Source organism: Engraulis encrasicolus, chromosome 23, assembly GCF_034702125.1.
Source record: "Engraulis encrasicolus isolate BLACKSEA-1 chromosome 23, IST_EnEncr_1.0, whole genome shotgun sequence".
In the NCBI taxonomy this organism is placed as follows: domain Eukaryota; kingdom Metazoa; phylum Chordata; class Actinopteri; order Clupeiformes; family Engraulidae; genus Engraulis; species Engraulis encrasicolus.
The window spans coordinates 1,209,713-1,235,000 of NC_085879.1; the positions used below are offsets into that span (position 1 = coordinate 1,209,713).

Below are 25,288 nucleotides of genomic sequence, written 5' to 3' on the forward strand. Positions count from 1 at the left end.
TAACTATGAGAAGAACCCAGCCTTCAATAAATCTGATTGAAGTTTTCTGATGTTTCAAGAACGAAATAGAATCTAAATGGCTGTGTCAACAGAGCACGAGACTCATTTCAAGTGAGTTTACAATTTACCCTTCTGTTTATTACAGCAAAAGTCAGGAATTTAATAAAACGAAATAAAAATACCATTAAGTTTGACTACCATTTTAAGTTCATGGGCCAGTTTCTTCGTAAACTTTATTTTGGAAAAAACAAACAAACAAAAAAAACATTAATAATAATAATAATAACAATAATAATACACACTGCTCAATATATATATTGATACATCACCAGTAGTTATCCATATCTGGAATTCTTAATTCTCGCACCTTTTTATTTATGTTTGCCATCTTTTTGTTTTGTGATCGTGAAGGAGTGACAACATGGACACAATTCTCAATACATCCTCTATCATTCCCACTGTGTGTGTTTAAAAAAAAGACAGAATTTTGTGGTTCTTGTTTAAGTTGAAACTGAAAAACTAAAAATAGAAAACTTTGGTCTATTTCCCTTACGTTAATCGACTCTGGAAAAACAAAATACAGGAAACAAAATGGTTTCGAGGGGTGTCGTCTCCCTCTGTGTAACATCCTGCTGATGCTAAAGGCGAAGGTCTTCTCTAGTTAAGAAAACAAACAACAGCTTGATCAGTCAATCTAGCGCGTACAAAAACACAAATGGACTAGCCCAGTGCTCACATTAAGTAAAAGGCTACAGACAAACAGATGTCCACTGAGGCACATCAGAGCAGATCTATTCCCATCTTCACAACACATATTCAAAAACAAATTGGCAAAAGAAAAAAAAAAACTTAAATATGGGAAAAAAAGAATTAAAAAAACTATGCAACACTGATGAAGAACATCCTTCATCCAAGCGCCGAGCCCAAAACAAGTTCATCAGAGCTTCCTTGTTTTCTGGGAGAACATTCCCGGAACTTCTGTAGAGCATTATAACCCCTTTATCTGTTTCATACCCTCCATCCCTCCCTCCCAAAAGTCCTTGTGCCTCATTTGTCTGTGGTGTAAGGAGCATAGAAACGTCGCAGTCGCTTTAGTCACACTGGGGGTACTATGAGCGGGCAAGCTTTGGCTCGTGGGCTTTCAAAGTCCCCACCGAATCCTTCAGAGCATGGTAGATGATGTTCTTCACCTGCAAGGACACAAACATGACATAATAAATAAACAAATAAATAAATAAAATCACAATATATTTCTTCCCAGATGGACCAATATTGACTTACTATTTTGCATGAAATAACTTCATAGCTACCCAGCACTAACAAACAGACACTACAAGCTTGTTTGTTCATCCATGAAAAAAGTAGGCAATTGCAGAACATAATGATCTCACAAACAAAAATCCACTTGAAACCAAAACTTGATGACTCTGCCTACAGCATTTTCTAGCCCAGCTTATTTGTTTGGTCACTTAGTGAAGGGCCTCACAGCAGAGGTTTTGGGTGCTTAACCATTTACCTGTAGCTTGTCCTCGTGGTTGGTGTGTGTGGTTGACAAGTGCCTGAACTCCTGTGTTAGCCTGAAGCAGTGCCTCACATGTTCAGGCGAGACAAAGTCCTCCGCCACCTTTATGCAACTGTACAGGTTGTGTACCTAATTGGCAAAGACAAAATGAAAATTCAATTAATCACAAAAAAACTGGTGGCCTGAGCTGTTCAGAAGTATCACTGCATCATGTGGAAGAAAACCCATTTGCTGTTCTAGGAAGTATAATCTTTTGCCAATTGACTTTTATGTTAACCAAGAACTCAAGGATGACTTGTGACATCAATGACAAGCGATACTAGTACGTTGTGATTATTTATAGGCAGGCTTTCATCAAATTGATTCATTTACATATCTGAGGTGGTGCTTGTGAGTAGAAGAAAGGGATCAAAATGAAGACCTGATGTGGTGCGCCGGCTGGAATGAAGACAGCATCTCCCAAGAACTGTACGATGGCCCAGCCCTGCACTCCGTACTCTTCATAGAGCCTGCGCCGTAGGACCTGGTCCAGGTACCAGCTCTGGTCATGGATGGGGTCGTGGTCTGGAGGATTCTCCTGGCCTTGCTCCTCTCCCACCTACGCACAAAACATTGACAAAGTGTTGAGCCAACTTGCATACTGTATTTTCCCATCAATTGTTTTCTAGCGGTACAATATGAAAAACATTGCTAATAATAATGGGCGACTGCCAGGTCGGCCTAGCCCTAGGACCACTACTGGACGGAATGGATGACTGAATGAATCTTGAATGACAGCCAGGCAGGTTGTATTGTGATTTCTATATAGCAGGGTATGGGCAGGTCAGTTCAAGTCAAGATGAATATCCTCTGATCAGTTAACGGTCTGGGTGAGGGGGAGGAGGCCTAAGCTTTCAAAATCACATTGAAAATCCTAGTACTGTAGACCCCTGACCTTTCGTAGTAGCTCTCGGATCTTCTCGGCGTCCTTGGCGGCATATATGTGCCACAGTGCACCAGGCTTCTCTTTGCCTTCATAGATCCTCCTCTTGGTCATCTCGTCCACGTCGCCCTCCGCGATAGTAGTCATCACCTCTGCAATGACAACAGGAGCATCAAGAGTCAGAGGCCCTGACCACATACACAACGCACATCTAAAATCTAACACAGAGTGCGCCAGGGCTGAGTAACAAGATAATTTGGGGATGGGAGACTTCCCATCACTGGCGCTGTGTGAGAATTGACCTTTGACAGAAACTGCCTTCCTGATACAAGGAATTTGCTGACTTAAAATCTCACAAAGCACCACAGTTGAAGTCTTCCATTCCCCATGGAAATAGAAGTGCATTGAACATTGAAAAAATTATATTTCTCATAAGATCTGTGATATCAATGAACCACATTGAATAGTCGAGAATCTGTACTCTAGTGTAAAGCATTTGTATCACCCTGCTTCAAATTTGAAGGTATATGTTTTAGGTTGTTAATTTGTTTAGTCAGTACTTCACTTGGAACTAATATCAGTTTGTTGTAAATATTAGGGGTTATTTGAAGAAGTAAAAGAAAAAAACAGAGCATAAAATGTAGTTGAGATAAGGAATGAAAATAGAAGGAAAAAAGCAGGAAATGTTGTCAAAAATGGGCATTACAGAACCCACCAAACACACCAAAGCATCACATATCACAGCACGTCAGGAAAAGTTAACATTCTCTCCCTAGGTTTTTCATCCAATGAACTCAGGTGTCCATTAGCAAAAATATCTTTATCCAACAGGGGAAAAAAAGGAGCTGAGTCATGGCCCAGAGATCACATGACGTGGCGATGCTGAGAAGAGGGAAGGAGAAAGGAAGCCTAAAGGGGGGTTTAGAGTCGCGCGTTCGCGGGGGTTCTGCACAGAGAATGAGCCACAGCGCCCCCCTGTGCAGCGACAAAACGACCCCTGGCTGCAGTACACGCATGTTTCTCCCAGGCTGAAATGTCCGTGAGCTGAGCTATGCTTGAAGACGGTGATTGGTCAATGCGCTTACGGCAGTCCGGGGGGAACTCAGCCCTGATAGGTCAGTTGTGTTCTATTCTTCTACCCTACCGCGGAGGTTTGAAGGAAAACGAAAAACACGATGCAGATGACTTGGCAGGAAATCACTGGAGTTTACTTGACAGGGAGATGAGAAACTGTTTTTTATTTCAGTAGTACAACTTCCAAAAAATCAATTAGAAATATCCATAAAAGGCCATCATGGAAATGATATGTTTGTAGTGTGGTAGTAGCAAAGAAGCCTCTTTGTTCTTTTGTAGTGTGGCAGCTAGCTCGCTCAAACAGGGTTCGCTAATGTCCTGTAGAGTTTGAATGGGTTTGGCTGACAGTTGCTAAGCTAGCTGTTAATTAGATAGGCTATCTATTGTATTTAAAAATGGCTTTTGTTTCATTTAACCACCTCAACTGTAAAACATGAATAAAGAGAGACTCTTGTATGCTATCATCCATGTCTAATTACGCCACAACTTTTTAAATTAATAGCAAGAAGCCTCTTTGTTGATTCAGTATATAGTACAAGTAGTGTGGCTAGCTAGCTTCTAAAACAGGGTTCGCTAATGTCCTGTAGAGTTTGAATGGGTTTGGCTGACAGTTGCTAAGCTAGCTGTTAATATGGCCATTAGATGTATTGTATTTAAAACGGTTTTTGTTTGGCATTTTAACCACCTGAACTGTAAAACATGAATAAAGAGAGAATCTTGTATGCTATCATTCATGTCTAATTACGCCACAACTTTTTAAATTAATAGCAAGAAGCCTCTTTGTTAGTGGTAGAATTACGTTTCAGGTGGCTAGTCAACTAGCTTTGAGTTTGTAATGACTGATTTAGCTGGCTAGCTACTACTAGGCCCCAGGTGTGAATGGCCATTCATGCTGTCTATTGTCTTTTAAAATGGCGTTTGTCTTGCATTTAATCTCATGTAGTACTTGACCAAAAATAAACTGATGTTGTACCATCTAATTATGCCCCAACTTTTAGAAGTAGGCTACTAGTGGAATATTACGTTTTACATAGCCAGCTGATTAGCTTTGTGATTCATTCTAGGGACTGGGCTCAACTGAATGAGTTAGTTCGCCCCCTGTTGTCACGGAGGTGAATTGACGTCATTAAAATCTCCTCCTCCCTCCCCCCTTGCCCCACTCTTGAATTTTCGGCGGGAAAAAAAAACACCACGCCCTTTCGCACGCATTCGCATGTAGGTCGACTATGAGGCAATACCCCCGCTGACAGTACGTCTATGCTTTACCCCGCAATCGGCACCGCGTGACTATGCATCAGCCTTAACACAGCTGAAGGCCAGTCGAGGTCACAAGCCCTCCCTTTCCCAGGCACACACCCAAGAGCCAGCTTGCAGAGAGAGCAAGAGTGTCTGAGTGAGAGACTCAATGTGTGCATCTGTGTATCAGGTGTTCCAACGTCTTCATTAAAGATGGATGAAAAAGGCTGTCTTAAAGGGCACCTAAGCAACAATAACTACTCACAATCATAAAAATCATGACACTTGTGTAAGATGCTGACACAGACCGCTCAGGAGATTACCGCTGGGGGCTCCCTGTCTGATGTCTATAATTTGACCTAATCTCTTATCTCACCCAGGGGAACTGCTTCATTCCCCACTGAGTTGCACCCTCTCATGTGGGCAGAGTGCAACTGCCTGGCAGTGAAGGCTGAGCGGACAGAAGGGGCTTAAGCTGAGCTATCGCTTTCTGGGATGCTGCAGGCAGTTATTACAGTGTGTGTGTATTTACAGGACAGAAAGCCCTACCTTTTTCAAAGTGGGGTTTTTTGAAATGGCAACAATTTCACAAATGTAATGTTCTATTTTGGCCTTTGTCATAGCTACATGATAAAACTAATACCCTCTTTCTACAGTAGTATGACTCTGCTAGTCCCCAATTGTCCCACTGAGGAAATCTACCACCATTTCATCATACAAAGTCCTTTCCTTTGATATTGCCTATATTTTCAGCAGTCCACCGACTGCTAGAAAGTGCTACCTTTGCATTAAAAAAAAACACAATTCAGAACACATGTTGGAAAAGAAATGGAAAAAGGGAAATCCGGGTTGATGAAGACAGAAAACGGGATGATAGACAAAGACAAGAAGAGAGAGGAGAATCAAGTAGAAGATGGGCTGAAGTTAGAACTATGGGCATGCTTCTGGCGATAATGGTTGAAATAAAAAATAATGCAACAGACCTTTATGTCCATCGTGGTCTGCTTCTGTGAATGAGAAATGTTTGGCACAATCAAAAGACAGCCCAAAAGCCCGCAAATACAGTCCATCTCAACAAAATGAACTGAGGATTGCCCATCTCCACAAGAGGCAGAGTGGGATGGTCACACATGGGCTGGGCAGGGGTGGGATTGGAGTGGCAAAGCGGGTGGACAAATTTGCATTACAACCAAACTAAAGCGGGCAATATGATTACGACTTCAGAAGGGCTGAGGAGCGCAAAGCAAGGCATTCTGCTGGTAAATCATTTCATTCTGCAAATTCATTATAGGAGCAAATCCTTGAAGGTGCTTTTGTTGTTCTTTCTCCGGCTTCATTTGTGCTGAAGAAAGCCCAAAGTTGTGGTCAATGTGACAAAGGCAGATACTTGAACAGAAGACTAATTAAGTTGCTACAACAAGGTGTGCAAGGTGCAGCGAAAAGGGTGATCGGGTGTAAAGAATGAATCTCAAGCCAGATAAAAAGGAAAAAAGGGATAGCAGGGAAGATGGTTCACTTGGGGTCTGACACGGCCTAATTGGGGCCACGCCAAAAAAACAACCAAAAAAACCCCTTAGCTCAACTGAAAGACAACGCACACTAAATCCACTTAATATTTATCTTTCAGTTCTTGCAATACAATTTGTGTATGGGCTAGTACAGGAACCCTGTGTGTACAACATGCCTGGACAGACTGCTCCACATGACACAGTGGAGGAAGGGGTGAGGGTGGTGGTGTTGATGGGGGAATTTGTGATCTTGCGTAAGTGGCAGCACAAAAGAGATCATATGGAGAGGAGATGGGCTAATTGGTCACTACAGATTCCGAGTGTTTGTATCGTTACACGTCGACAACTAGTTACTAACGAACAGCTATGGGGAGTTCAAAAAGAGTTCACTTGCTTCGCTTACATTCCCCTGTAAAGCCTAGGGTAGAGCATATGACTGGCTTAGAGGACTACTGGATGCTGATGACACTGCATAAACAGTTGGGCTGCCCATAGGCTCTCCATTCAGACCACAAACAATTGGGTTTTGGGGGCAGAGCAGGGGTACAGTGAGGGGGCACAACCAAAATGTGCAAAGGTGAACGAAATACTGCTGGAGGCAACTGTGGAACTATGCAGAAGCCTGTAGGTTAATTTGGGGTGGGGGGTACATGAACATGAACTGTGATGATGGCACATGAAACCGTGATGGCTTTCCACTGAGGTGGATGGTTTTCACAAAACAGGACAAAATTAACAAAATCAAGAGCCTGGAAGAAATCGATGTTAAATGCATTATTCTGATAATTCCACTACATAAAAATGTACAAAAAAAAATAAGTATACAAACAAATTTAACAGTGAATCCTATTGCAAATTTGTGATTTTTAAATCTCAGTGATTTAGCATAGGATAAATATGTGCTGAAATAGCAAAGTATGTTCTGGCTTCGAGTGTTAAGACTTTTGTACAAGTACAAATCAACACTTTCACAACTCATTTTGTTTTGTTACAACGATTAATATAGATACACTCCTGGTCCTGAGCGTGGCTCTATACCAGCCCTATTGTTTCTACTGTCACTATAACCTTATATGAAGGCTCACCTTTCTCAGGATTATTCTCGTCTTCAGGGATGCCAACATACACCATCACGTTGACTGCGTCAGACACGTCCAAATGCAAGTTGGTGGTGCCCACCTTTCTGTCTTCGCTTGAGGTCAGACCTGTGGAATAGAGGATGATCATAAGGTTGGTGAGGCTTGTCATGAGTGTGGAGCTACGTCTGTGAGAATGTGTGCGTGTGCGTGATGGGAATCTTCGCCAAAGCGATGCGATACGCATCTCGATACAAATGTCAACTAATTGATATATTCACAAATCATTAAATAAACAGTGATAACATACGTTACAATTCTCCTACCTACTGTGATGCCTTACAACAACGGATGAAATTTAGCAACTATGCCAACTCTGGCATATTTATATTGATGCTTTTAAGCTGATGTATTGATCAATGTGCATTGTCCTAATCAAATAAACGAATGAATGCATGCAGTGTGATATGGTACGATTCAAGTACAACACCATGACATGCAGTACGGTTTGATACGATGCGATACAGAGCCAGTTAAAATATTTCATTGATATAAAAGGCTGTACCTATTACTTTTAAAATACTGGAAATGCAACAGAAAGCAGGGATAACTCACTTGTGCTGGGGCACACTGCTTTGAGCAGAGAAAGTTCATTCTTTAAAAATATCTCTTGACATCATACAAATTAATATAACTTCTTAACACATGATGGAAAAGCAGATCTTCTGCTCATATTGGAACATTGTAGACCTACAGATGGGTTAGGTTAGGTTAGGTTAGGTTTCTTTATTAGTCTCCACAAAGGAGAAATTTGTCTCGGAGACAGGGAGGTCATTGGATTAGTCATTGGTGATGCAAGAACTACATGTTATGTTTAGAATGAGCGCTGAACAATTTATAAACAAGTGATCCACATTAGAGTAATTTTGGAGATGTTGGGAATGTCGTTACTGAAACCAGAAGGGGGAAATGACATGCTCACTGCACTGAAGTGTTGGAATAAGTTACTTAGCACTTGACTTTTTCAACTGTATGGCAACCTGCAGCACAGCAGATGTTGTGATTGTCCTGCACAAGAGAAATGCAATACACACTCCTAAGCAATGTTGCCAAGTACTATTTTTTGACACGGGTGCACAGGCTCTGTAACGTTTTCCAACACTGTTTTTCTGTCTCACATGCGATGAGCATTTGCTGGCATCCAGAAATAGTAACTGGCAGACAGCTCTCACTTGTTGTTGGTGCTGTGCAGCGCATTTCAACTTAAAGGGGTATGCTACTATTTTGGGGCTTAATACAGTTAAAATCGTTGGCTGGGGTTTATAAAGGTGGTAAAGTGTCTTATTTTTCATGTTAAGCGTTGTCTTGCTGTAAGACAAGTTAAAAGAGGGAAAATGTCGCTAAGCTAGTGAAAGTCAATGGATCCGTGTAGCATTGTAGCATGCTACACGGATCCATTGACTTTCACTAGCTTAGCGACATGCTCCCTCTTTTAACTTGTCTTAAAGCAAGACAACGGCTTACATGAAAAATAAGACACTTTACCACCTTTATAAACCCTGGCCAACGATTTTAACGGTATTAAGCCCCAAAATAGTGGCATACACCTTTAAATAGTAAAATTAGAGTACTCTCCACAAGTTTTCCAGACAACCAGAAGGAAGTCGCTGGAGGAGGAGGGTCAGAAAACTCGCTCTATAAGGCAACACGGATAGCTGCTCACCGTTTTGATTCAAATAAAGCCTGCTGCTTGCTTGGTCCAACCTCTTTGCACGAGACGAAAGGCGGTATAAATGTGAGCCACCCAATGTTGGCTGCACACTAGACGCGAGACCAGAAACCAGAAATAGACCAGTTTCTACAAAGTTATAAGAGATATGATTCGGTTTGTAGCGATGCAGCATCTCGGGTGTATATGCAATTTTTACCGATACAGACATTTGCAAATCGATGCAACTGCATTATAGAGGTTGTATCAATATCTGTGAATCCTCCCAACCCTAGTGTGTGTGTGTGTGTGTGTGTGAGAGAGAGAGAGAGAGAGAGAGAGAGAGAGAGAGAGAGAGAGAGAGAGAGAGAGAGAGAGAGAGAGAGAGAGAGAGAGAGAGAGAGAGAGAGAGAGAGAGAGATAGGAGAGGGAGAGAAAGAAACTAAATCTGATCCGAAATGATGAAACAGCAGCCAAAAAAACAAGGTCAAATCTTTTGCATCGTGAGCAATTGCTATACATTTAGGCTTTGGCAGAAGTATTTGCCGAAGCAGCTTGTTGTCTCACCGTAAGCATTGTACATCTTGGGCCCCAGGTCGGGCCGCACAAAGAAATTGGGCAGCCGAGAGGCCAGGTTGAGCCGCCCGTCTCTCTTGGTGTACTCTGGAAGAGGCAGGTTGTCCATCAAGTCGTCGAACCTGTTGGCGGAAAGAAATGAAATGTCAAAGCCAGACAAAACCAGCTCACCTGCCATTGCAACCGCCAACTGCCATTGCAATTACCTGGCAAATCCCATTAAAACAATCTGGCAAAACAGTTTATGGGTAGTTGTCTGTACCTATGCCAACACTGGGAAACCAGGAGATTGCATACCGTACATTAGAAACATAAAACTGGGTTGCCCATTTCATTTCCTTTACATACCTCACTTATGATAAACAACAACTGTAATGAGTGCTGCAGTATCATTCCAAAACTTAAGGACATAAAAACTACCAAGGCAGGCTTTGAAAAAACAAACAAACAAACAAAGAAACAGAAAAAAAGTCAATATTAATCAACGTTGCAGACCTTTGCCATTTCTACACAGTTTAATTTTGGTCCAACACCTGAGTTGGTATGATGTTTGTGCATTCACTCTATCTTTTTGAACATGAATGAAAAAGCGACACTGAAATGATGCCTGGTCTTGCAGAACTTCACAGTTAACCTTTAAGCCAAGAACACACATTGCCTTCGTTGCTACATACCTCGTAGGCATCATGTCTCTGAAGTCCTCCCCTGGGGGCCAGTCTTTCAGTTTCAGCACCATTGGCTGCCCATCTGACCCTTGCAGTCTCTCTGTAGGGTGCAAGAAAGTATGAGAGAGAGAGAGAGAGAGAGAGAGAGAGAGAGAGAGAGAGAGAGAGAGAGAGAGAGAGATGACCAGAGGCAGTCAGACAGAGAACAAAGTACAGGTTGAGGCACGTCGTTAATCTGCCAAACAAAACATCCTGAGGAAGCAACCAAAATGTAAACCGAATCAAACCAAATCACACAAAGGCAGCTTGCCAACGACCACTTTCCTTGGTACGCTACTTACTGGATATCACCTGAAATCCATCCCAGAAGTCCCGGACCTTGACGTCAGAGATTATGGCACAGTTTCGGCAGTTCACCAGGTCCACGTCCTGGTCGCCAAACTCCTCGCTGAAAGCCTCTGGTCTCCACAGATTGCCCTTCAGCCTTTTGTGTATACCAGACACCAGAACAGGCTGCTCAGGAAGAGAGGAGAGGAAGACAGAAAGAGAGAGGAAGCGGTCATGAAAAGAGAACCTACGGGTCTGAATCATGTTGGAAAGCTGATAAATTCATCTTTGGCCAACTGGCATAGATAAAATGGCAGGGTGAAATATATCCCTGGTCTAATAAGTGTCAAGTTGCAAACAGAAAGCACCTAAACCAAGCACCACCAAATATAGCGATACTGGCTACTGGTCTCGTTGAATAACATGTTCTCACCTTCCAAGGTCATGGTTGGGTCACGGTGACACGAAGGTAGCCGCCCAGGAGACTAAATAAACCACTAGCTGCCTGCCTGCTCAGTTTTGTTTACCCTACAAACCATCTGCTACAACATCCAACTCACCAGAAATATGCAAAGGAAAACTAAAATGTCAGCAATAACGTTTTGCCCTCAGCCTCTTCCGAAACAAAAAAATAGATAAGATAAATAGAAGATAAGATACGGGAAGAATCTTTAGTTTGTTTTGAGATGTTAATTTTCCTTACAAAGGCTCAGCTGTCAACATCAAATTAGGATGTGACAACTGAATGGGCACATCAACCAGTTTCATTCTCAGACAGACAGACCAATAGCATGAGAACGACCAGTATACAGGCAAGCAGACACGGTGGACATGGCATGCAGTCTGCCAAGGACACAGACAGAGATAAGACAGAGGCAGACATACACAGCCTGACAAATGACGCAGGCAGAAAAAGAGGCAGATGTTGCAAAATAGAACCAACAAACCCCCCTTTTTACCTGGCCTTGCTTCCAGCACTCGCGGAAGATCTTCCAGTTGTTGCCGTTGCTGGGGTCCTGCAGACAGAGCAGGCGGCCGTCACACAGCCACGTGTGGGAGGTGTTGGGGTCCAGCACACTGAGACCCATCACGCCCTCTCGCCTGGGCACCACGGTGGTGACCGCTGCTGCTGTCGCCGCTGCAGTCTCCCCGCCCTCGGAGGCTGCTCCTGGGGTGGCTGCTCCGGCTGGCCGCCTTCCCTCAGTCTTCTTGGTCTCCACCACCGAGGCGATGATGTGGTCCAGGATGTTGGGCAGGCCACCCTTACTCTTATCACTCTGGAGGAAGAAGGGAAGGTTTTAGGGGACGCGATCGGTTTGCACACATTGAAAGACACATGGCCTGATAAAAGGAGCCGTTTTTAATTGAAAGCAGAGCAGACATTTCAGTATGATGCTGTCTTGAGAGCCCTCTGGGCCCTCACACAGTCGCTTGTACAGTACTGTACCACAATACAGGTTTAGGATATTCAAAAGGTGCACACAGTCAAAGTATGAAGTAATCAATCAATCTTCTCTCTTGGAAAACACTACCGAAAGACCCACTTCCCCCCAAAAAACATTAACAATTATACCTTTGTAATGCTGTATAAATACAATACAAAACATTTTTCAGAACTTTAAAACAAAACCATATGGAATGGATTTGCAAACAAAAAAGAAAAAAAAAGAAAAGAAAGTACATTTGGAATATATGTTAAAGATTGGCAACCCTTAACCTCATCACTGCTACGCAAAGCAGAGACAGGTTGGGTGGATGGGGAATGGAGAGGAAGTACAAAGTTATTAATGAATCTAAATCTATATTTAAACAATGGACAGGAGATAAGAGAGGAAATGGACACTTAACTACAGCAATCAAACCATCAGCTGATAAACCATTAAAGCCATAAGCCATTAAAAGGCATACCGAACAAGAAAGAGCAACTGATCTCTTTGTTGCAAGCTGCAACAAATATAACAAAACACAGTGTCAACCGCATGTATGTAAGAAAAAAAGAACAATTCTGCCCTTTATGAAATCAGGACAATTTCTGTTGATAATGGTATAGTGCCAACACACTAGGAATATTAATTCATCACATGTTTTTCAATAATTGCATTTTATTTGCAATACAATTTTAATTTGCCCTGTTTGAGGCTCTAAGCATACTTCCATTCTGGCAGGTTGCCTGCCCCATTCTAAACTCTGTGGGACTAAATATAGTATTCAGGGTCCTGACAAAACTAACAGAATCTTGGACATTAGCACTCTGTATTGTTCAACCCTAGGCAGCTTGATACCAAGAGATTACTGGACAGAAAATATACTGGCAACGCTTAAGTTTCGAGGTAATGTAGACAGTGTTTAGTCTCTCAGCCTTCAAGGAGCCCCTACTTGGCATCTGCACTTGTTGTTCTGTATGTTTCCTGTACATTTTGTATCTTCAAGTGGTGTATGTTCTGATTATGTCCTAAATGGTAAGGCGCTTTGGCTAAAAGGGCCTGCCAAATGTAATATTATAATACTGATTCAATCATTTTTACACTGAAATGGCTTCACTGGCTGTGCCATCCCATTAGGTGGCCTTACCGTGGAGGAGGTGGAGAAAACGGAGGGGAACGGCACAGTGCCGTCCGCGTTGCCCTGGGAGAGTTTGCCAGGGCCGGAGTTGAGCAGGTCTCGCAGGCTGGTGCCCTCCGCCTTGGGCTGGGCAGGACTTGAGCCCAGCAGCAGGCTGTTGAAGAGCTTGGGGCTGGAGCCAGAGCCCGAGGGCTTGGAGAGGGTGTTGAAGCAGTCCAGGCCGAAGGGGGGCCGGGGCTCGCGGCCCATCATCGCCCGCAGAGAGCTGGAGTCTAGAAGCAGGCAAGGCAAGGCAAGGCAAGTTTATTTGTATAGCGCATTTCCTACACAGATTCAATTCAACGTGCTTCACAAAAAAGTAACGAGAATGAATGCAGGTCAAAGAAAATTAAGATAAAGCATTAAATAATCAAAGAAAATTAAAAACATATTTGGAGCTGCTAAGGGAAGGAATCTGAGAACAGCTTCGTATTGAGTCTATAGGAATCTTGAGTTTTGCATGTCAACAGTGACATGGAAATAGGAGACTATGCTCTGCACCAGTCAATTCATGGCATCTTATTTCTCACTTAGTCTTGACTTCAAGAAGAATATTAAGAACTAGTCATGGAAAGCATTGCGTTGAATCATTATCATTGTATATCACATTTTTTTTGTAATTGCACAGATGTAGGAAATACACGCACATAAATATTGATAGTCACCAACCAATTTCTTAAGGTAAATTTAAAAACGGAAGAATAAAATCAGTGCAAAGTTGCATCCAAGGCCCTTTGGGAACACGCATGCACCTTTTGTTTCCTCTTTGGCCTTCTGAGTGGCGAGGTCAGCTAGCCAGTGGAGTGCGGAGGACTGGTTGCCAGGTGTACCAGACTCCTTGGTGCCCGCTGGTGTCTGGGCACTAGTAGTGCTGTTGTTGGTGTTGGCGTTACTGCTGCTGGAGTCTCCTGTGGACCCCTCTGTTGTGGCACCCTCTGTGCCAGGCTCAGTTTTGATCGATACTGTTGTGTCTGTGCCCTCCGGTCGGGGTGTGGTGGATGTCCCGTTACCTGTTGGTAGGGCTGACCCAGACTGGAGAAGAAAAAACAAAAAACCAACAACAACAATGATGAAATACAGTCTGAAGAACAGATATGATGCTTATATAAAAGAAAACGTGTGGAGATAAAGTGACTCAAGATCAAGTAATGTGCGTACCTGTGAAAGACCGTTTGGAGCAGTGGGACGTATGAGAGGTTTATTGTGCCGATTGGTGCAGGGGCAGTTTGCTTTAATTCCCCACTTCCCTCGCGCTGAATGGACCATATCCCCAATGTTGTACAAGGCTGTGGAGAGGCAAACAAGATGAATGGTTTCCCCAACAACTGCAATAGGCACGAGTAACCGGGACTCATTTTAATCAAAACACATTCTGACTGCTTTAGTTTGAGCATTAATGCGATTCCAGGGGAGTATTCCAACAACCTGGCTAAGCAGTAAACCAGGTTAAGTTAAACTTGAGGTAGTGGTAATTCATCAAAAAGAAGAGCCTTGGGTCCTCATTTTCTTAACTAAATGACACGTGTGAGCTATCTATGAGCAGGTCTAGGTTCATTTATCCAGGTGCATCACCTAACTGTGGTCTTGGAATAGTACCCAGGGTGGCCTTACCGGTGCCGGGGATGATCTGTGTCGGCATGAGGTTCTGCGGTTCATGGGGTTGGCCCTTGGCACATTTTAACCACGCAAACACTTCATCTTCAGGTAGGTCAACGTCTTAAGGAAAACAAAATACCGGGGGGGATTGGTACAACACAAACATTGAAATAGTGATTACCACATATATCCACGAAACCAAACAATCATATAAATAAACCAACCTTCAGGGGGACGAGTCTTGCGTAGACGGTAACAGTCGAGGCAGACACCGAAACCACACTTACGGCAAACCCAGTGGATGTTGAAAAGGGTGGTCTCGCAGACGTCACACATCTCTCTGACGCCTCGCACCGCTCTCTTCCACGCTACTCTCTCTGCAGACAAATAGATTGGATCACAACAGACATGAGACATGTTGCTGGTGTTGAGTCAAAACTATTTTCTCGTTTGCGTGAGTAAGCAAGTAGTGAAGTGTATGGACGTAGCTTAACTGACAGAATGAGTGATGATGATAGCAGTGCTTGACATTGACTCTTAATGCTCACCGGTAAATGTGGGAGTGACTAGCCATTCAGACTTTCTACTAGCCACACTTTTGGTCACAGTTACCTTTTTTTCTACCATGATAGCCCATGTTTAAGCTTGGAAGAAATGGTATAGGAAGAAGAATCACACCCTTTACATAGTGTCTGACACGAAACTAAATCAATCAGACGAATACAAATCAAGTGTATGATGCCCAAATAACATGACATATCTGTAGAAGTCCATTGTGTCATGACCAAGAGTAAACTACTTGCCAAACTGTCTACTGACACTGAAATCACTACTAGACACAGCCAAGTTTTACCAGCATTTGGCGGGTTAGCAGGTGCCAATGTCAAGCCCTGGATGACAGAGAAAGGATTTTTTCAGCTTTTCAGCAAATACATACGATGAGGCTCCACCAGCTTCATCGCTTCCTTCTCGGACATGACCAGCTGGCAGAACTGGTCTCCCACGTTGGCCAGGATGTACTTGGACGTGTCCAGATCCAGACCCTCCTTCAGTGCTGCCGACGGGAGCCACAGTCCCAAGGCCATGTTGTCACTCTGCTGGGGGCTGAGGAAGCCCTCCACTCGCAGGACCCCTTTCTTAGTAAAGGCCAGTCTATATCACACAAAATTAGATACAAAAACGTGCTACTTTCAGTACTTCCAATCGCTTAAAAGCTATTGGCACCCCACTTGACATATTGAACTTCACATTAATTTGGAAAATATTGTCTGTCATTATGAAGCAGCTCTTCATGCTTCATTTCATTTTGGCCTGCTTTCAGTGATATGTACACCACAGGCAGAATATCACTGAATCCTTCAGCAAACAAGTGATGCTGAATGTGTACTAATTATGAATTGGAGTACACTAGTGGCATATGTTAGGACAATACAGTGAATGGGTAAAGCCAGGCCCAGTCATTTTAAACTAGCAGAGGCTACACCTCAAGGTAGACACCAGGCTTACGTGGCTTGTAATCAGGGTGCATTTAGCCTTCTGACTTCAATCAGATAGTAAGGCTGCATGATTGCGGATAAAATGATAAATCACAGTCATTTATTTAAATCACGATTATTAAGCAACAATAAACAAATTATTTTTTGTGCAGAATGTTATTTGAAATCACATAATGAAATATAGCAAGGAATGCATTATATAGGGGATGCATAAAATATAACTGAATTGTAATATTATGTAAAAGGCTGAAAAGGATGAAGCTTAGGTGGGCCTTCAGATTTTTGGCCAGGAATACCAGATCCAGATCAAGGCAGATCATTACATGCATATTGCCCACTCAAAATTGAACCGCCAAAGCTATGATTATTAATCGTGGCCAAAATCACCATTTTCGATTAATTTCAATTAATAGTACAGCCCTATCAGCTAGTATTGAAAACATTGTGAAAACAGGTGCATAGTGATGAACAGATAGACAGATACACGTAAACAAAATCACTAACAGGCAGACATGAGCAAGCAGACAGACACACACAAAGAACAAGCACTCACCTGCGGAAGTGAAAGAATCGGCAGGCCACGTTGGGATCGTCGTCGTCCGAGTCGGCCTCCCGGACCTTGCGGTAACGCTCCAAGCGGCACTCTCGGCACTTGTGCAAGTGGGGGGCCACGTTGATGCAGGAGCCGTCCTGGAGGAAGGCCTCACCAGACTGCTTCAGGCGGCGCAGCTTGGCCATGTCCTTCAGCACAGACTGGCCCACTGCATTGACAAACAGACACAAGATTTACTGTAAAACTGCTCGGACTGGAAGTTCCTGCAGGCTGTGCCTCAGAATCTTTTGGTTGCTCTTTCAGCTGCAAACTGGAATGCATTTTCATTTTTAAATGGCATTTTAACCAAGTAATCACAATCAAAAGGCCAATTGTCATTGTCATTGCCAAATTTATTTAAAATTAAAATACAGCTAGTAAACTCAAAAACGCACTTAGGAGGGTTTTGCATCTGAACCATTAGAAAACAGAAGACACCCCAGGAAGCAAATTTTGACTGCACTATCAATATGGCAATGATTGACGACTCAAAAAGTGGCAACTGAAGACTTAAATGAAGTGTAAGTCTAAGTCTAAGTTTGTCTGACCTTCCAAACTGAACTCTGGCTAGGCTAGTCAAACAAGACCAGTAAAGTCATCAGTAAAGATACTGAGGGATCAAAATTCATGAAAATGTTTTATAACAAAATATTTTTTAAAACCTTTTTATGAAAAGTAAATGAAAACAATACGGTTGAGAAATGCTTAAAGACACCCTTATGCTATCCCACTAAAATGGCTAAAATCCCAATCTAGTGTGGGTCCATCACGTCTGGTGTACATAATAAGAGAATATCATTATTGCCAATCATTTCTTTGTTTATGATGTGTTGAAGTGAGTCACGATAAAATCTTAATCTGTTGGCTTTAGGAAAAAGATTGTGGCCTATTAATCTGGCAAGGGACTTAAAAAATATCTCAATATGTTTTCACACCACTTTCACCTCAAGAGCAGACTACAAGCTGCTCAAAGAGGTCAATAAATAACCCAAAATATCATCAAGAAAATACAGCAAGATCTGGATACGGTCAATATAAAAGAACATGACTACTATCAGACTAGACAAGGTCGACTTTCATGCGGTATATGGACAAATCCTTTGACAAACTTTACTTTGACCTTGTGTTTTTCTTAGATGGCAAAGAGAATACACACTAAAACCATGTTTTCCCGAATAAGGTTCCTGGGTCGGATATAATTCTTACATTCCAGACATTTCCAAACACAGAGCAGATCATTCAATGAGGTGTTGAAATGTTCCCCTGTGAGTACCATCAATGTAGTATCGAGCATGACAACAACAAACCCATGTACTGCACTAGAAACCCAACCAATGCACAGGAAACAAACAGGTACGTTCAAACCAGTGGGTGAATTCCAATATGCGGACTTGCGTTATCCACTTGTGCTTGTGGCCTTGTACCAGGAAGTAATATGTTTTGATGACATCACTGACAACAGCATTATATTTCAATATCTCGCAAAAGCTCAATTGTAAAGTAATTTTCTCATTTGCAAACTGGATGGTGAATGAATAATAGTTCCCCAAAAATTGTTGTGGCTAGGATGACAGAGGGGAAACAGCAAAACGTGAGGCCACAAGCACAAGTGGAGGACGCAAGGTTGCATATTGGAATGCACACAGTGTGTCTGAGAAATGCCCCTCCTTCCCTCTCAGTCACTGTTTACTCTCTCCCTACCTCTTCCTCATCTGTCGGCGTCATTTAAGGCGTTTCAACGACTAAAAACTAGTCGACTAGCTGGCATAGCAATTCAAACGTTCAAAACAACAACGTTGACATGTTTGTGCAGATGACGTGAGGTTGTAACGTGTTTACTACCGTACTCAAGTTAGCTAACTGACAAGTCATTCGAAAATCACAAACGAAAGGTTAATATGAAAGGTGAATATAAAGGGGGAATGCAAAAAAGTTAACTCGAGGAATTCTTTTGCCACCTTTTCCAGCTATGCTCTACTATACTATAAATGGGTTCTCAGTGTTGGTAAACACAATGTCATGAGGAGGGGCAAGACACTGTCAACCAACCACATGAGCTAATTTTTTGACCGACAGCGGTTTCCAACAATCAGAGGTCGAGTTGTGCACAGCTAGGTTCGCGCAGCCAGGGGAAAACAAAAACTTAGAACCCATGTATACCGGTAAGTTGGGTGAGGAATTCTCAGATTTCTCAAAGATGGGCTTTTTGATGGCTGCCTTATTGGGGTTGCCCATCAAGCTATTTTAGGCAGCATTGGCCAATCACGATCGGAGACTACTGTCTAAGGAGAACCAAAACTAGACAAAATACCACATCAGTGTGTGTGTGTGTGTGTGTGTGTGTGTGTGTGTGTGTGTGTGTGTGTGTGTCTGTGCGTGTGTACATGGGGGCCACAGGTCAGTAAGCTTACCTTTGAAAGGCTTGTTGCGAGGTCTACTCTTGGCTGCTACTTGGGCTTTGTTCTTCAGCAAGGCATTCTCCTCAGTAGGTCCTTGTGCACCACCCTGCTTGGGAGCCTGGCCAGGAGTGTCCTCAGTCTCACTGAGGTCAGACAGGTCACTGTTGGTGCTGGAGTCAGAGTCTCGCTTGGAAGACTGACCGCGTTCCTCCAGAGCGAACTTCTGCTGAGCAGTCGATGGCTCGAAAGGCAACGCAGGGGCATCGCCAGACCTCGCACCCCCGAAGGACGCAAAGTTAGGCGCAGTCTTCGCTTTGTCGTCACTCACCTCTGCACTTTCCTTGGCAGACTTGGACGCATCCTGCGCGTTCGTTGTGCATTTAGGCATCTGCGTGAAAGTGTTGGGGGCTGCTGAAATGGCGGACGAGTCGACTGTAGATAATGTGGAAGAAGAAGACAGGATGCCCTTGGTTGGGTCTGCCAAGGTGAAAGGGTTGGGCTTGCCCTCCTCTCCCGTCGCTACTTTCCCCAAAGTGCTTGATGGGAGAGAGGAGGAGGGAGCAGGCGCAGTAACTGCTGGAGGCTGCTGCTGAGCTGCAAGTCCACCAAAGGAGGTGTGAGAAAAGCTGTTCGCTGCGAGGAAGGGGTTGGCACTGGCAGGCTCGCCAGAAGACTGCAGGAACAAATTCTGATGACTGTTTTCTGAGGACTTGCTGTTCCCTGTGAGTAATCCCAATCCGCCTCCTTTGTTATTACCGTTACCGCTCCACATCCCACTGCTGCTGCTGCTGCTTGCTAGTCCAGTGGATGCTGAAGATACTGTGTTACCAAGTCCTCCCATACCCATCGATGGATTCTGAAGAGTCCCAGAGCCAAATGCTGTAGTGCTCCCAAGGCCTCCAGAGAAAGAGGGAGTGAGTTTGGACATGCCCTCTGTGCCTGTGCCAAATGCCTTGTGAAGTCCATTGCCTGCAGGCTGTGCCTCAGACGCTTTTGGTTGCTCTTTGAGCTGTGCGGACCCAAAAAGTCCTTGGGATGGAGAAGTTAAGACAGATTTCTTGGAGGCGTCCGATGGTTTGAACAAGCTGGGAGCTTCCTTGGTCAGACTCTCCGAGACGGCAGTGAAGTAATTCACATCCTTTGATTGACTCTGGCCTTGGGCCTGGCCCTGACTAGGGCTGGGAGTCTGTGACTGTGCCATACACTGAAAGAACAAGTTCTGTGATGGGTCCGAGTCAGGTTGCTTTTGTTCCTGCGTGCCGGCGAAAGAAAATCCGAAGGGCTGGTTCTCTTGGTTTGATCCGTTTGACTGCTGTTTAGACTGTGAGGAACGGAAGCCGGAAGGTGAATGTGCAGCCGTCTTGGAATTCTGAAAAGGTAGGAAAATAATTCAAAAGGGGTACATTACCACCAGATAACCTTTACAGATACAAATGGACATACAGTAAAAAAATGCTAATGTACATTTGAGGCCCTCCAGATGGCATGTCTAATGTTTGTAAATGATTAACATGGCTGTGCAAAAAATGCTTGATGGCTAAAAATACCTCACAACACTCAAAAGAAAACATTGGTGTCTCTTTACCTCTGTTCCGGCAGCACTTGCCCAGCTGGTTGTCTTCTGACCGAACGGTTGCGACAGCGCCACACTGGGTGCATTGGGCTGTGATGGAGAGTTGATGGTGACTGGACCAGGTGAAACCAGAGCAGCACTTTTGGAGTATGATTCCTCTCTGTCTGTTGCAGGAGTAGGTGCAGAAGGCTTAGGGGCTGGAGTTCCAGGCACCAAGCTGGGCATTTGTCCCAAAGTTGGGAAGGTGTTGGAGAAAGGAGACGGGCCGAGCTTAAGGGGTGGAGGGGTTGGAGTGGAGGCAGTGGCAGGCGTTGACCCTCCAGATGTTACCACGGACACCCGACCATTCTCCTTCATGGGCAGGCGAGCAGCTGAATCGTCCTGCAGGTCTGGTGTCTTGGAAGTGCTGCTAGTGCTGTTCCTTCCTCCTCCTCCTCCACCTCCTCCATCTCCTCCACCACCTCCAGCCACTCCTTCCTTTGTTTCTCCTCTTGCAACCATGTCTACTTCACGAGCGAGCATGCTCTCGTCCTTTCCGTTGCCATTTCCATTCTGACCGTCAGCACTTTTGAAGCGTTTCAGCGTTACGTCCTCGTCATCCACAGAGGATGTTCTTCTGCGCCGTTCACCCTTTCCTCCATCAGGCTGGGTCTGAGGGCCCCCTTTCTTCTGGGAGGGGGGAGGGGACAGTTATATTACATTACATTATTACGCTTAGCTGACACTTTTACTTAAGTTGTGCAGTTGTACAGTGAGCCAGACAAATCATTTTATCTACTTTTTAAAGCAATGTGTTCAATGTTTTGGGGTAGGAGATGAAGGCATTTCCCCCAATACTGATTAACATAACTATGGAGACAGGAGAAAGGGCGCATTTAATCATTACCTCATAGTCTTCAGCTAGCATCACGTGCATCACCCTGGGGTCAACCACCTGAGTTTCTCCACCCTGTTAAGCACAACAATCCAATGTTAGCACAAAGACAGACAAACAAAGCTCTCATTTATCAGTGCACAACAATGTTAACATAAGGACAACCTTTTATGGTAAAAGCTGGGAAGTTGGAGTGCTCGTTCTAACAAAATAACAGTCTAAAAAATGTTTTTTAACAAAGCAACCAAAACATGATGTCTTTTTATACAAAGCTAGCTACACTGATAAGTCAACACCCAAACCTGCTGCATTGTGATTTCCATGATGTGTGAAAGAGGGTCGTGTTGTGACACAAGTCCTAGTGCCCAGGGTTCGTTGAACTCAGGCTGATACACCTGAACCCTGCGACCCTGTATGGTGTAGGAGCCTGGGAAGCAGACAGATGACGGTGGGAGTCAAAATAATCATGGCAGACACGCAAAGGCCTTGACCAATTATTAAATATGCCACAGCAGGAAAACAATTTTAGACATGTCCTTCCCAGTTGCAACGATGACACAGAGTTAAAATTAGTAACACAGTAACTCACCTTTCCTCAGTATTTCCTGGAGCTCACAGTCACTGTGCCAGCTGGCAATGGCCGCCTGGACTGATGGCTGGTCTTGCAGGACAGAGTGTCTGATATCCTTCTCAATCTACAGAGACACAGCACAGCCATTACGTTTCTGGGTAAACTCTTTAAACTGAAACTGCACACTGCATCTACATAATAAACCGCAGAAAAAAGTTGCGAACATGCTAAATAACATTTTATAACTGGATATTTGAAAGGCAAAAACGCCAAAGTCTGAGAGAGCAGATGTTTCTTCTATGTTACCTCAAACATCTGCAGAGTACTTCCATCTGGGAGGAACTCCAAGGTCTTGGTGCTCCCAAAGAATTCGACTGGAACAAGAGAACCCAACCCTACACGGTCTACTAGGGGTTGGAATGCCTGACAAAGAAAACACATCACAGTCATGGCATTACATTTTGGACCATGTGCAATCATCTCCTATCCCAAGACTTTCTGGGATAACATTGATCAGCTTACTACAGCCACACTTCAGCTACAGCACTTCAGCTACAGCACACTTCATGGAAACGGTTTCAGAATAGTTATTAATAGAGACAGGAAAAAAGGGCAACATTGTCATCATCAATTGAGTATTCACCAAACTCAATGAGTTATGCACTCCCAGCAATAAATCTGGCACTTAATTCCACATGATCTCTTCCTGGACTGGAGCAGTCCATACATAGGCTACACTTCCCAATGCATCGTCCTCACAGGGATAAAAACACATGACAAGCACATTGGACCATTCTGTCGGAGAAAACAATTGGCATCTTTATATTTCAGTGTTTCTTCATTTTGTGGACAGCACTGTGGCATTAGGATATTGTTGAGATAGAGATTGTGCAGATCACCTATTCAATTGTCTGTCTCTGGGAAAACCCAAACTAGTTCACAAGCGGAGACTATATGTGACTGAAATATTCAACCACAAAGTTGATTTCAGAGAGAAGAGCACCCATTCAAACATTACAAACTGCACATGTATCAGCCCGAAATGAAACCTGCATATCATCCATATGCAAGGCCTGAACAAGAGCAGTGCAGTGCAAATTCACACCGCATGTTCAGTCACTGGCTACAATGTCAATAAGAATGGTGAATACATGGAGTTAGGAGCATCCTGCCTCTGTATGCATGTGCAGATAATTAGAATCAATGACAGCTTTTACCACTGTCAACACATAATTGGTCCATTATCAATAAGTTCTGCCCTTCTGCTTTCGTTCTCTTCTCTGCTGTCAGCAGTCGTCTTTCCTGAAAGCCAATTTCTATTTAAACCTTCTCTGCGAGCATTGTGATTTGCAGAGCCCTGCCTACTCTTTGTCCACGGCTGTATTAAAAGGAATAAACCTGCTCTATGAACTTAATTTCAACTCAAATCATATCTCTATCCAGTTCTTCGTTGGAATGTCCAATTTCTCTTATCTTGACCTTGGCGGTCCACATCCCATACTTCCCAAAACAACAGTTGATATTTCTTGTACTCATTCTAAAAAATGTTAATGAATGCTCTGAGGCTTTGATTGCGAGGTAGCTAGGTGTTGCCATTTCAGTTAGAGAAAGACCATGAACAGCTGGAAATGGACTCAATGAAGCTGGTTTTGATATGAACTGTTAGCTGAAAGTATAACAAGCAACTCACCAAAGCAGGCCAAGCAGTTGTGGGGCTACTTCCAGAGTTGGGATCGGAGTGTGCTGCCCACACAATAGTGCTCTCCATCAAGACGGCACGGACCTCATCTCCGTACACCCTCACCCATGACCGGGACCTCCAGGCACAATCCTCAAACTCAACAAACACCTGCTCAAATGGAGAGGTGAAGAGGGAAAGATATTGCTTCAGAAAGGAATTGGGACGGGGGAGGGGTGTCAAAGAACACTAATAGTTTACACATTACTATGGAAAACCACGGTGAATAGAAAATGAAAGTGAGTGAATGGTGTAAACTTAACCTACAGAACTTGTCAAAAATGCATAATGGTCAGATTTTATTTTTTTTTATTTTTATTTTACCTTTATTTTACCAGGGAAATAAAATCACATTGAGAATAAAATTCTCTTTCACAAGTGAGCCCTGGCCAAGGCGGCAGCACACAGATGACTCCAGTGCAATGAGATCATGCTACAAAGTTATCCATTGGCAAAGAAATCACAGAGAAGAGCAAATATTACCCACCCAAAGTCTTACCTCAGAAAGACAGGATTGGCCCATTTATTAAAGAGGTCTGTTTATGTGTTGTTACCCACTCAAACTTAATCCTGGTTCTGAATTTGGGACCAATGTCATCCTGATGAAAGATACAACCCCCTGTAGTCTGCATTACTATACTGTCGTTAGCCACTTTTAGTCACGAATTAAGGAAAGCATTTGCAGACTTTGAGGGTTTTTTTTTGTAAATACTGTGCTTCTCCAAGTCATTTTGCCAAAGGATTGTCATCAATGGTTTGGTGAGAGGAAAGCGAAACTCAGAAAGGGAGCATGCATGATGGAAAGAATGCAAATAGTTCATTTATTTAATGGATATCAACATACCAAAGTACACAAATAATAGGAAAAACAAGTACAGAAAAACAGAAGCAGGGGCTGAGGTTGGGTTTGTGGCTAATCACTATTTGAACATCAACTGTTCACGAAAATTATACGGTATTAGCATCCCTCTGCAAGAAACAGGCAGAGGAGATACGAGTGCTAAGTAACTTTCCATGCGAGTCAACGCTTGTAGCATCCACAAACAATGGCCTGACTCCACTATGAAGGTCTGGACATTTAATGTGTTTTGTTGACATTCACGCTACATTGGCATTTGGCTTGATTTTTTTTTCTTCCTAGACAAACTAATGACGTGTTCATTAACCATGGTAGGGTTAAGACGTATAATGGACTGATTCCAGACCTCCTTGACTGATTCTGATCAACTAGTTC

At 43.5% G+C, this 25,288-nt stretch overlaps 1 protein-coding gene across 4 annotated transcripts in view; it reads right to left on the minus strand.

Moving 5' to 3' along the window:
* Positions 1-112: 112 nt before the first annotated feature.
* Positions 113-25,288, minus strand: part of kdm3b (lysine (K)-specific demethylase 3B) — a 26,389-nt gene continuing 1,213 nt past the window's right edge. For 2 of the 4 annotated variants that reach the window (XM_063190020.1, XM_063190017.1), the window contains exons 2-25: positions 24,007-24,165; positions 22,623-22,739; positions 22,335-22,440; positions 22,048-22,172; positions 21,758-21,820; positions 20,884-21,540; positions 19,311-20,667; positions 16,861-17,068; positions 15,749-15,963; positions 15,036-15,188; positions 14,827-14,931; positions 14,374-14,501; positions 13,968-14,247; positions 13,186-13,448; positions 11,574-11,891; positions 10,629-10,800; positions 10,297-10,387; positions 9,614-9,744; positions 7,348-7,467; positions 5,738-5,761; positions 2,457-2,596; positions 1,944-2,120; positions 1,517-1,651; positions 113-1,190 (exon numbers count right to left, since the gene is read on the minus strand). In XM_063190020.1, the coding sequence (XP_063046090.1) occupies positions 1,110-1,190; positions 1,517-1,651; positions 1,944-2,120; positions 2,457-2,596; positions 5,738-5,761; positions 7,348-7,467; positions 9,614-9,744; positions 10,297-10,387; positions 10,629-10,800; positions 11,574-11,891; positions 13,186-13,448; positions 13,968-14,247; positions 14,374-14,501; positions 14,827-14,931; positions 15,036-15,188; positions 15,749-15,963; positions 16,861-17,068; positions 19,311-20,667; positions 20,884-21,540; positions 21,758-21,820; positions 22,048-22,172; positions 22,335-22,440; positions 22,623-22,739; positions 24,007-24,165 (5,325 nt within the window). In that variant the 3' untranslated portion in view covers positions 113-1,109. The remainder of the gene's footprint in view (positions 1,191-1,516; positions 1,652-1,943; positions 2,121-2,456; positions 2,597-5,737; positions 5,762-7,347; positions 7,468-9,613; positions 9,745-10,296; positions 10,388-10,628; positions 10,801-11,573; positions 11,892-13,185; positions 13,449-13,967; positions 14,248-14,373; positions 14,502-14,826; positions 14,932-15,035; positions 15,189-15,748; positions 15,964-16,860; positions 17,069-19,310; positions 20,668-20,883; positions 21,541-21,757; positions 21,821-22,047; positions 22,173-22,334; positions 22,441-22,622; positions 22,740-24,006; positions 24,166-25,288) is intronic. The other 2 variants (XM_063190018.1, XM_063190019.1) reach the window with 2 other exon arrangements.